At 37.3% G+C, this 13,314-nt stretch overlaps 1 protein-coding gene across 1 annotated transcript in view; it reads left to right on the plus strand.

The window, feature by feature from the left end:
- The window catches only part of DNER (delta/notch like EGF repeat containing), a 119,298-nt gene extending 106,662 nt beyond the window's left edge, over positions 1-12,636 (plus strand). The window contains exons 11-13 of the mRNA XM_064666448.1: positions 252-383; positions 4,563-4,809; positions 11,546-12,636. Of these exons, the coding sequence (XP_064522518.1) occupies positions 252-383; positions 4,563-4,809; positions 11,546-11,657 (491 nt within the window). The 3' untranslated portion in view covers positions 11,658-12,636. The remainder of the gene's footprint in view (positions 1-251; positions 384-4,562; positions 4,810-11,545) is intronic.
- The last annotated feature ends 678 nt before the right edge of the window (positions 12,637-13,314 follow it).

A 13,314-nucleotide genomic window follows, 5' to 3' on the forward strand; every position in this document is an offset into this window, starting at 1 on the left:
ATATTTAGAGAAATGAGATACAGAGTCTGGGTGAGGTTAGTCAAATGCCTTAGTCCTCAGACTTTGTTTTCACCTGACAGAATGAAGATACTTCCTTCTTGGAACACTTTTGATGTTCTGAGAATAAGGATGCTACTGCACTGTAAGGTGTTTTGCAGCAAGAGAGAAATTACATGGCTGACGATGTACTTGCTGTGTCAGGTACCAGCCATACAGAACTGTGGCTTTTGTTGGTTTTTTCTCCTCTGAAGGTGAAGAATGTGAGATCGATGTAAACGACTGTGACAGCAGCCCCTGTCACCACGGGGGGACGTGCATGGATCAGCCTGGTGGCTACACCTGCCACTGTCCTCACGGATGGGTCGGTGCAAACTGTGAAATACGTAAGTTTTGTAGTTCTCTGAAAATGTCTAAAAATGATATGTTATGTTAAAGAAACTTATACTTGTCTCTTTCTATCCGCACAAATACTCCGAATCATGTGTAAATTATCAAAACCATGTTAAATTAATTTTATTTTAGGCCATAACATTTCAGAAGGGGCTATGAAATTTAAAAAGTTCTGTTTCTGGGCATCCTATTTTGAGATGTGCTGGACTAGATTGTCACAGATACTGGCTCACAGCTGGGCACTAAGCAGTTTGTCTTTTAACTGTGCTTGTGCTTCAGAGCTTACTTTGGGTAAAATGTACTTCCACAGCCCTATAAGCATGGCCCTAACATATTTGTTTTGACTTCTGAGCACCTGTAGTTTTAGTGGTGTTTCAGCAAAACAACTTTGAACTTGCTTACCTAAGGAAACTAGTTCTGTGTAACTGTGCTGTGACTTGTCTGTGCATGCACTTACCAATTCTTTCAGGAATAACTTTTCCATCCATAGGCTGATTTCCAGCAAATTTGTTAGAAATAAGCATTTAGTAAGGCTTAGAGAGGTTCCACTGGTGGGCCTAGGGAAGGAACAGCTTCAGTGTGATCTTGCTGCTTAGTTTAGAGAGAAGCTTCACTGTAAGTGCACCATTATGGAGCAGTGGAGAGTCCATCAGAGACAGAAAGAATGAAGCCCAAGAGTTAAAATGGAAATTAAGCTTCATTAGTTGTGCTGCTCACAGAGCTGCTTCGTATTTCCCTGATGTCTTGTTCCTGGGATAGAGATGTTGTCTTTACTAGGGAATTCAGCTGTGTATTTAACTGCTTGAATGCTTCAGGCACTGTGGTCATAGATCCCTTTGAGTCATTATACAGATATACAAGTTTGTTAGCACAGTTAATGGTGCAGGAATAGGTGATAGATTAATAAAATAAACACAAAGGCTGGAATAAAAAATGTTTCCTATATCATTTACATGAGGAGCATATGAAGCTTTTATTTTTTACTTTCTTTTACTTTAACATATCGACTGCTTTTAAAAATTGATTCAGTTCTTGATGTTAGTCCTTACTTCAAACCAGTAAATTCAGTTCCAGTGCTTTCTGTTGTAAGCAAAGACTGCAGAAGACCATTCCTAGCTAGCCCAGAGGTGGTGACAGCACTGCCTTTTTGTTGTCTCTGTGAATGGCACCCACACTTCCCTGTGTGTATGGAGCCAGTGGGATATGGGGAGCACAGCCAGGTGTAAATATGGACACACAGCCTCTCTAACCAATGCAGTGGCTTACACACAAAGCTGTGGAAGCTTTCCTAAAGAACTTGGATTTTAACAGATATATAAAGGATTATGCAAACAGAGAGGGATTGAGTTTTGAAGAAATCACTTTGCAGAAAGAATTTAAAAGAATCTTGATCTGCAGATTTTTTTTCCTGCAGATCTATGTAGCCATGGGAAGATCTTTGTACTCACTATCTTTCCCTGAGCTATGAATTGGTGGGAACCCAACAGTAATCATATATAGAAAGGCCATATCCAGCTCTTTTATGAACAGGTGCAGCACTTCTGATCTCACTGGGGGAGACAATAGGGCAGTGCATTTCTCTGAGCTCTAAAGTTTGAATTTTTTAGTAAATCTGCTTCTGTTCATCTTTCTAATTCTTCTTGTCATATTTATTATATTGTGGTAGAAATTAAATTTAAACACTGTGAACTGACTTCCTCTGTATTGAATCATCCCTCTGATACCTAGAAAAAGACCTGAAGCCCAGCTTCAGGCTTCTCAAGAGGGGAAAAAACTGGTGTTTGGGAGTTGTTTACCTAAATAGATCCCATTTTATCTTTTGTGATTCTCTATTACTAGCCATGAAGGAGGCTGTTGGTACTTAGTCTTTTTTTGTAGAACCACCCTATTTACTATTATTAAGAGTTCCACGTTTTTTCACCAGCTGGTTTAGCTGCCTGGAGTGACTATCCTAACAGAATTTCAGGGTTATCTTCTTGTCAAACTGCTCTCCTGAATTTTCAAGTGTTGTATATACAACAAACTAGACGTGTTTGCCTGAATGAACTGTGATATCTATTATATCATCTTATGGTCCTTCCCAATGTTAGCAATTCCAATTAAATAGAATTGAATTGGTCTTAATTATAAAGAGGATATTCTTCCTTTCACAACAAAATGCATTTGCCTAAAAAGTTAATGAAGCATTCACTATAAAAATGCTTGCAAATGTCTCATATGAATTCTCTAATTCCTGCTGGTTATTCATTTATATCATTACCTTTGCCACTTTTGTAATTATTAATGTAATTGCTGAGGTATGCCAAACCATGTGGTTACTTGAAAACTAACATTATGAAGAATTTCTAGTGCAGACCGTGTGGTGTGCATTGAAATCTAATTCTTAATTTTATGAACATTACTATAACAACTGAAAATACTGTGATTTTGAGCTGTCATATTTTCTTTCTAATATTTTCTAATATACTTTTAATCTTTGTATTTTGATCTGGTGAGAAAAAAAGGAAGAAATTTCTCTCATCTTTGTCATCCAGAGATGGAAGACATGGAATCTAAATCAAAACTATCTTGCCATATATCTGCACACATTAGATCTGAATTTGGCCTAGTCTGACAACCTGACAGAAGCCACTGGCTGTGACAAATGTGCTGCAGAACAGAAATAGAAACCCTTCCCAAACTGCACAGAGCACAGCTGTATTCTCTCCCTCATATCCTGACTGGGCAAACTGCAGCAACAGCATTTTAGAAGCATTTAATCACTGAATGATTCAGGCTGATTAAAACTTTACTGATCTCTGAAGAAGATAACACAAACAAACAGCCAGTCCTGTAAGCTCAGCTCACATTTGTGGACAAAAAGTCTAAGCAACCCAAGCTGAGAGGTGCTCTGGGACAACCTTTACTGTTGTGACAAAGAGCAACCATTTCTCCAGACTCTGCCCAAGTGAATATCACTTGGGTATGCTACAGCTTCAAACTTTCTCACCACCTTCCTCTAAAATGGATTTATTTTTCTGTCTGTATACATTCCCCTGTATTTCCACTATAGATGGAGATTTTATCCACGGATACCACTAAACTGGTGATTTCAGCTCAGGTGCTTGAATCAATTATCTGCCATCATCAACATCCTTGAGAGGTGGCTTCTGAGAATATCTTAACTGTCCCAAGTCATATGCTTGGTAGCCCTGTTCCCAGAGTGTTTGTGATTAAGTATAGGGAGTTTCTAAACCAGAGCAAAGCAGAAGTACATTTGAAAAAGGAACAGTCACCCCCTAGAAATAACTTTTGCAGAGTGTCAGATTTCTGTAGTTGGCATGATTCAGTTCTGTTCCTGGTTTGAAATAATTCATGAATCCATAGGCTTAAAAGACTGCCAAAAACAAACCCTAGAGGGAAGTACAGGTTAATTAGAAATACATTGACCCATGCTAGAGAAAAACAGATCTAAGGACATAAGCAATTGATAGAAAATCTGTTTGGCATTGATAGGCAATAGTTTGAGGATCAAGAATATTTATAAAAATCTGGAATACATAAATACAAAAAGCCTCTTCCACAGTGGCTTTACTTTAAGGTCTGCTTTGAGACTCTCAGGGAAATTATGCTTGAGAAAAGACTCTAGTGGGCTCACTACTGTGGGACCTTATGAGATGCCCTTTTTGTCCTTGAAATGCTGGTTTTGAAGTCTCTGAACTCTGATGGAGAAAGGCATAATGAAAGCCTGCATTTCAAATTAGAAACAAAGCATGTTTAATACAGGTTAAATAAAAGATTTTGGTGGAAGTCTTCACTATTAGAACAAACTGCACAGAGCATTGGTGAGTTACTAGAAGCTTTTGCATAAAACCAGCCTGCCTTTAGAGAGCCTACAGTATAAAATAACATAATGCAAGCATAACTTGACGACTTTCTTTGACTTGGATTATATAGGAGATGGAGATGGAACTAGACTGGTGTTCCCATATGACCTTAAAATCTGAAAAAAAAGATGAGTGATTTGTGGCATATTAGGCATGGTGATGTATCAATAACAGAGCCTGAGAAACTACATATGCCCCTACCTTCAAAAGTCAGCAATATTGAAAATGAATACCATAAAATAGTTCTATTCAGCGGGACGGATATAAACTACTAATTAACAATAAACTTTTATTTCTTATTGGCAGATCTGCAGTGGAAATCTGGGCATATGGCAGAGAGTCTAACAAATATGCCTCGTCACTCCCTCTACATCATCATCGGGGCCCTGTGTGTAGCCTTTGTCCTGATGCTGATCATCCTGATTGTGGGAATATGTCGCATCAGCCGCATCGAATACCAGGGCTCTTCCAGACCAGCCTATGAAGAATTTTACAACTGTAGGAGTATTGACAGTGAATTCAGTAGTGCAATTGCTTCGATCCGACATGCCAGGTTTGTTCTGGGGGTGGTAATTTAACAGAAATCTGTTGCAATACGTGATTTCAGTTCATGCCCAGTGCATCTGACTGCTGTTGGCAGAGAATGAATGGGCGGCTTCACTGGGAAAAGACAGGATCGCTGCTTGTAGTTCTTTTTTGATCCCTATTCTGTTCTCATCTGGAGTGTGATAATACAGCAGAACTCCTTGAAGAGAGAGGGAGTTATTCTGGATTTATTTGGTGCAGCTGATGAAGTGCAAGGTTCTTAGCCTGTCAGATTCTTTAACTGATACACACAAGCAATATGATCAGACAGCAAAGACATGTTGAATTTACCAGATTATTTAGTGAGACTCTCTTCACCTCACTGATTTTTGTGCTCCTGTTTGCCTTTCTTACTTGCTTTCCTAGAGACAGTAATTTTTTAACTTTTAATTTTAACAGAGCACTTGCAAGACAGGGCATTGTGTGTCAGAATTATACAGAAGTAGAACTAGAAAGGATTTGAGAGCTGAAGTGTAAGCCATTGCACTGATATAGCATTAAATATGCATTAAATAGCTCCATGCCAATAATTGTGTTTTAAAATCTCCAAAGGAGTTGAATAGAGTTAAAAAAAGCTTTCCTAAAATCCAACCTGGATTTTCTTTGCTATGAACTACACTACTACTTTCTTACTGCTCTTCAGGCTGCCATGAAGAAGAATTTATCTTTTTGTATCACTTGTACATCAGGTGATGAGCTCCCCCCCCCCCCTTTTTTTAATAATAAAAAGCAAAACAATTTTTTTCTTCCCTGGACTTAACTAACCCATTCTTCCAGTATCTCCTCCTGGATCATGCCAGCTTCTTCATTGTCTTCCTGGGACACACTCCAGATTGTCTTTCTCGTTTTTATTTTGACGGGGGGTCCCTAACGCTGGAAGTTATTCTCTGTTTGAAGATTTACATGTGCCAAACAAACTGAATAATCACCTCCTGCATCTTATTTGTGGCATTCCTCTTCATACATCTGAAAAAGAAACTTTCTTCTTTGTTTGTTTTATTGTTTTTTAATTTGCATTACACTATTGACAGATTTTTTTCTTGCCCCAAGATCCTCTGTGTCATTTGGCTTCCCAGTCAGTATTGTTTTGTCTGTGTTTGACATCTCTCTCAATAAGGTAGAACTTCCATTTTTGTAGTTTCTTTTTCCCATTTCTTCAATTTGTCAAGATCACTTCAAATTCCAACATAGTGTTTGTGTGTGTTACCATTAAAATGCTCTTAAAAGAATGGAGGGAGACACGTTCCTGTGCATTGATGTGGAGGAATGTGTGCATATTGGTTGGTGACTGCTGGTAATTCATTTTCTGAATGCTCCAGTGCTGTTTCAGTGAAAGTTAAATAGATTAAATTGTACCACCACTGAAGTTGTCAGGTACCTGGAATGGATGAGGTATTCCCACGGACTCAGTTAATCACAGCACAGCTTTGGGCAGTAGCTCTTTAAAGTGTTCCAACTGGGTTTACAATAAAACATTTGTTCATTGTCAAAATACATTAGTCGGTAAATATTTTAAAAAGAAAGATGTGTATAGTTGTTTTAACACAGCCATAAAATCAGTATTCTTTTAAGTTTTCCTTGAAGTCCCCTTTACCACTTAGTCTTATGTCTTTCCCAGTAGAATCTCAGCATCTCTACATTGTACTCACCCAGAGAAACCCTTTTTTCTTTTAGTACTGTACTGGGAGAGGACAGAGTTTATGACCCATAAAAAGCTTTAGAGTTTTTTTATTATTTGGCCTTCTGAATGTCTACATTTATGTACTACACATCTCCGAGGGTGGAGAGCAAGGTGCAAAATTATACTGTTCATCTTTGAAATTAAACACCTCCCTCTGCTCCTATAGCAGGGATGAGTGTGTCAGTCCTCTTGAGTTACTACTGGTTGAAGTTGTACTTTGCAATTCCCCAAGGAGTGGAATTCGTCTTCTGAGAAACTTGAGTTTTCTTAACTTATTTCTTAAAGCAAATTTGTCAGCTTTCTATCTAAGGGTACCAAGGAAAAGTGTACCAGCAAGGCAGGCTCTTTTCAGTCAGAATTTGTCTTGCCTTTTGCAGTTTCACTGGCAGATAATGAAAATGATAAAAGATTTCCTGTAGGAAACCTTTCTAATCTTGGAAGCTGGATTAGTTCAAGTCTTTATCACTACTGTCTAGATTACTGTGAATGAAACTCTGCTTATTACTGAAGGCAAAAGTTTAAAAAGCCCCAAGTTATCATCATGGTAAAATAAACTTTGAAGAAGTTCTTGGACTGGGATAGATTCATGATGATTTTTTTATTATGCAGTTAGAAATTACATTATTGTCAATAAATGGTTTCCCTATCTTGGAAAAGGTGTTTCTACTTAATGCAAATGAAAATAAATGTTTTCATTCCAAATAATTCTCTGTGTCTCTCAGAGAATGGATGTCTTATAAAAATCCAAGATAGAGCTGCCAAGTCAGATAATTCACAGAGGTTTAGTGTGAAGATTGTTGTGTTTATTTTGGTTTCAGAAAGATATAAACTGTTGCTTTGGTAAATTCAATCCAGGAAAAGGAGCACAACTTTTATAGTTGTTTTTGAATAAACTCTTAAATCTACATATATAAATACCAAGATCTGAATTTTCAGAATTGCTGTATCTAAAAGATCTACTTTCAAATAATAGAAAATTCAGCATTTTCTGGAAATAATTCCCTTTCACAGTTAGATACCCAAACATATTAGTAATTTTGGAAAATGGAGGCCTAAGGAAAAGCGAATAGATTATTTTCTTTAAATATGAGGTTTCTGTTAAAGTCAATAGGTGTCCAGGGAGTGTGGATGCCTGTTGCATATTAAATAAGTTATTTTAAAATTATTTCTTCATTTTTTCAGCATTTTTTTCTTAATTTTTTTTTTTTTTATAATTTGATATTTGCTAATCCGGTACCTGCTGTAAGAAAAAAAAAATGTGCTCGAGGTTCATTACTAATAAACGTCTACTTCTAGTGAATGTTCCTAGAATTAGCAGGTCAGAACTAGACAGTTTTCTAACCTGGTGAAGCACAGCTGTCTTTCACATTCGTTATTTGGGCAGGAAAGAAATATGGCTTTTATGTTAAAGTTTATACATTTTAAAGCAAGAAGCTAACAATGTAATGAAATAGTTGACCACTGGCTTCAGTAGCCATAAGACTTCATTGAATGGGAACCAAGATCTGTTACTGAAACTGAATCATGCACTGTAGAAAACATTAACACTGAGTTCACAGATTATCTGGTTACAGACTGTACTACAGTACATTTCGTGTGTGCCCAGATGCCATTTCCAGTAGCTTTCATGCACTGCTCACAGAGTAGTTTCTTAAATTTTTACTTTCACATCCTGTCCTGTTCCGTCCATGTGTGAGTTGAAGAGTCTGGTTTGTCAGACTCTGATTAGGTTGTCCTGTCACAGCAGGGCCAGCTCCTCTCCACTGCACATTCCACATTCTCCCCATTCCTGTGTTAAACTGCAATGTCCAAAGCCTTCTGAATCTGATGAACATCAGGACGGGCTCATTTCCCACCATTTCCTGACAGGTTTCAGTCAGCTACCTGTTTGTGAAAGTATTATCACATGCACAAGTACTCTGGTCTCCACATCAGCTGCCAATTGCTTATATACATCCTCAGCCACAATTAATTTTGTGGGAACTCTAGGGTTATAGCTCAGTTGTTCTAAGCAAGACACAATACCAGTTACACACCTGACCTTTTCTCTGAAAAATTCAGAGGAAATAAATCATTCTCTTCCTGAGGAGGCAAAAAGAATCCCTTTCCTCCTCTACGTGTGCTCTTTTTTTTTTTTTTTTTTTAAATTCTGGTCTCTCTTTTTTTATTTCTCTTGTTTAAACTTTATTTATGGACTCCTTTTACCAGCTGCTGGCTTTAAACAGAGTAGCAACGTGTGGTTTCTTCTATTTCTGGGGAAACTCAGAACTCCAGCCTGGCCCACAGAAGTTGGAAGACACCATTTCCTCAGGGTTCAACTGTCCAGTGTTCTCAAAAGTCTTCTACTTGAAGGGTTTGTTAAAGTTAATGACTCTCTATGATTAGCCATCTCTTGAAATGGCCTTCTAAGGAAGAGGAGGGGCAAGGCCATTCTGTATGTGAAGTAGATTTGCAGTCTCTGTCACACACGCACACACACAGAGCTACCTGTGCCAAGAAGAATTCCTACAGGGAATATATGCTGTCCTCATTATTGTCAGGGAACCCTTGGTCTCTCTCAAGCTACGCAGGTCGCTCTTATTCAATGCTTCATTGCAAAATATATTTTCTAATTCTCATTTCATTTACTTAACTTTGTGATGGTCCCTGTGCCACTGGTAAGTATCTCTGATGTACATGTTGGAACACCATCATCTCCCATGAATAGATGCAGCAAATCTAAATGTAGAGGCTATAGAACTTCCCTAGTGCTACTGCTACTCTATTTACTGATCCAAGCACACAGTTGTTCTTCAGACAGAGTATGGCACGAAAGCTAATGTCAGAATGATTATCCATCCTGTTCTTCCAGTCTTTTTCCAGACTCAGTGCTTACCAGGATTGAGATTTCCCCACACAGTGTTATACCCTTTGTTAGATGTAAAATCTTATGTTTGATTGCCCTGGAAGAAATCTTTATTCACTTTTTTGTATGTGGATTCATTGTAAGCAGGTGATGGATTGATCCAGCACACTTTGTAGCAGGGACCTGCACCTTTTCACTTTTTATTACCCCTTAAATCATTGCCTCTAGCAGATTGTGCCGGTAATTGTTTTATGTGTTCTTTTATGCCATCAATTAAATGATAGCAAAGCATTGTTGTGCAGTCCTACCAGACACACCCACTGAATGAAGATTTCTCATTTAACAATTCTGTCTTTGACATAAACCTCTGAGGTTTGTGTTAACTCCGTTTACTGTTGTGAGCAGGAACTGACTTCTGAACCACCTGATCAAGGCAATGTGGTCGACCAGCTCGATGGCTCAACCAGGCCACAAACTACTTGCACATGTGCTGTGGTCTTTTCTCAGCCTTTTCTAATTAGGGTCACATGTCAACCCTGACCTGCACAAGAGAATAAATTTTGTACTACTTCACTGTGTGCAATGAGCCATGTGTTCTCTACCTGTCAAAATTTGACTTACATCTCTGGAGAATGTTCATCATCATTTGTATCTCTGCAAAGCTCTATTTCTTTTAAATCCTTGAAAATGATGGTGAAAAAGGGTGATTCAGAATTCAGTGCTGCCTCTGATTTAGTAAGATGCCATTAACTTGATTCCTTAATTCAATTCTAGAAATTTTATCTCATTTGCCAAAAATCAGGTTTATCCACCATGATGCTGATGAGAAAATGTGCTCTGTGCATATTTATTAAAACAAACTATAGAGGAAGGCAGATATTCATGCATGGGAATGTATCTAGTGTGGCCTTATTGACAGCTGAAGTACCTTGAAAAATGAAATGTTCACCATATATATCATAATGCTTTCAGCCATTTCAGTTTTGTCAGCAATTCTAGATCACTGACAACACTCAAGAATGAAATTGGAAGTCAGGAAGTTGCGTAAAAGTCTTGGAAGAAAATCAAGTTAATTTTGGTTTGGGCTAAACATTATCCTAAAAAACTGAATTTTTCTGGGTCTCACCTCCCAGTGCACACAACTTAAATGAATACAGACTTAAAATAGTATATAAATGGATAAAAATCCTTGGTGTGGATGGCTGCATAAATAAGTCTTTCTCTTTCTATGTTACTAAATACTTGACCATTTTTTGCCTCATCTTCCTGTGAATTTTTTGTTTGTTTGTTTTGTTATTTAAAACTCCTGTAATTGTAACCAGAACACTTCAGTACTTTTTCCACTTTGGCGTTGCATTTTTAGCACTATTTTTATATCTTAATAAATGATCAGAGGGGTGAAAGACTCTCCATGCAGTGCAAAGTCTTCTAAAAGGGTCCTGGACATGCCAGCACTGGGTCCACAATGACAGAGCCTGAGAGTTCTCAGCACAGGCAGATACAGCTGGTTCTTAGCAGGGATGGCTGCCCAGGATGCTGCTCATGTGATTCTGTTGCTTGTGAACCTTTGCTAGATCAGTATGTTTATGTGGCATTGTAACACCCTAATTGCCATTAGTATGGCCAGTGTTGCAACCAGTGTGCAGCATGTTGATAATTTGAGTGTCCCTCTCAAGTGGATGTCAGGTGAGCAAAGACTTAAAATTAATTTTTCAAATGCCTTGTCTAAAGCTTTATAACTCAATTCAGTACACAGCTACTGCCTTTCCAAATGCATGTTTCATAGCTGTCTATTATTTACCTTTTGTAAATATTTATGATCTGACCTTAATATTGGTTGTCAGAGCAGGCTCGAAAATAAAATTCTTCCCTCTCATCTTCTACAGTCTTCCCATATTCTGATACTGCAGAATTCCACAGCAGAGTTCCTGTAGCCTTTGATATGGAATCTGTTTCTTGATTGCAAGAAGATTTATAAATTTTTTTATTTCATACATATATTTCAAGAGTCACAGTTCAGATATTTAAACTTCTGTACTTCTGGCATGTTGCAATGCAATTTAGAGTTTATCTAAGCTCTCTGACTTTGTTTCTGATCACATTCCATAACTCAGTCTGTTGTTGCCATGAACTTATTAATACTTCTGTTTGTCACCAGAAGTTTTCTTTTGTTTCCAGGTTTGGCAAGAAATCCCGACCTGCAATGTATGATGCAACCCCCATTGCTTATGAAGATTACAGCCCAGATGACAAACCTTTGGTTACACTGATTAAGACAAAAGATTTGTAATCTAGTGTATCTTTTTTGGATTATTTTTCAAAAGGATGGGCTACTAACCTAATTTAAATATTTTTAAGAAGAAAGCATAAGTAATTTAAACCATTAGATGCTTCAGAATTTTCTGTAGAATATTTAAGAACCAATTTTCTGCAGCTTTTAGTTTGGAAAAATATTTTAAAACAGAATTTGTGAACTTCATGATTTACATTTTAATGTACCTTGAGCTCTATAAACTATAAGCTTACGATAGTGTGTGCTTTTTTCTTGGTAGACACTATTACTAAACCCAGATGAGTTTCTTGTGGTTGTTACGGAACAGAAAACAATAATTAACGAGGAGTTCTTTATGACATGTCAGTGGCAGCTTTCTCAGTAGAGGTAGGAAAAATGTGAAGCATAATATGATATATAATATATCCATTAATTAAAAAAGTCTAAAATGTTTGTGTTGTGAAAAAGAAACTAGTAAAAATTATTATTCCTAATCTGAATGAATTAGCTTTTGCCTTATTCCATGCATGGATAGATAACCTATTTCTCCATTATTTCCTGAAAGTTGCTAAAACATACTCTTGAGTTGATGTTTGACATTTTTGTAATAGTTATTCAGGCTAGGCCTTGTATAATAATTAAAGTGCCTCTTGAGGCAAAGTAAGGGCATGATCCTTTAAACATTGAAATCAATGAAAGAACTTCCATTGACTTCAGTGGGCATTGGATTGGATCCTACAATTGGACTGAATCTATATTTTTCTTTAAAGGTTAAAGTTTTTTATATTGTGAGTAAACTAAGCATATGGTTTAAGTTGTTTGTTTCCTAAAGGTTGTTGATGTACAGTATTGTTTCATGAAATATTGTGTATTTCTCATAGTGCTTCTTATTTAGGATCAGTATGGGGTTTTTGTGGCTGTATTTGATTGCTTATGGGCGTCTTAAATTCTTGCTCATTTCAGAAAATACCGAATAAACGTTAATCAGTGAAGATTACAGCTGTTTCTTTGTTTTTCTTCATTTCAAAGTGAAGTGTTGTCTATAAATTTGAAAGGACATGTGCTATAAATAATGCCAAAATAAGATATTCCAGCTGTTAATTTGAAAAGGGAAATATGGGTTTTGTTATCAATGTAATCTCTCGAAAGTGAGACAAATGGAGCTCCGGAGCAGAGGTGCAGTCCTTGATGGTGAATATCCAGGTTAGTAACACCATGTTGTGTTAGAATTAAGGAAATGCCAAATGCTTCTCAGAAATCCAGAATACCTTTTCTGACACCCTGTATCTGCTGCCACGGGCTTTTAACAATGTTGGTCCAAGATAATTGCTAGAAAGAGACCTAACTCTAAACTAGATTTGTTTTTCAGGCAGTTTTCCACGACAGAGGTTGTACATTTGCACCTAGTGGCTGTCAGATGAGCTTTTTTTGTTGGTACAGGGTTTTGCTGCTGTTTTATTCTGTATATTGAAACTTTTATTTACTGTAACTTTTAGGAATGTTTTGAGAACCCTTTACAGAGAAGGGTCAAAACCAAGCTATACCCTGTACCAATTTTTTTAACTTGAGTGGAAAAGGGGCAAATACACTGATGTTGTAATTGATTTGTTAATCAGAGGAAGAGGAAATACTCATTCTTCTGAATTTTTGGCCTTTGCAGTCATAAAGTATTGGC

The sequence above is a fragment of the Pseudopipra pipra genome, chromosome 10 (assembly GCF_036250125.1).
Source record: "Pseudopipra pipra isolate bDixPip1 chromosome 10, bDixPip1.hap1, whole genome shotgun sequence".
Taxonomy (NCBI): domain Eukaryota; kingdom Metazoa; phylum Chordata; class Aves; order Passeriformes; family Pipridae; genus Pseudopipra; species Pseudopipra pipra.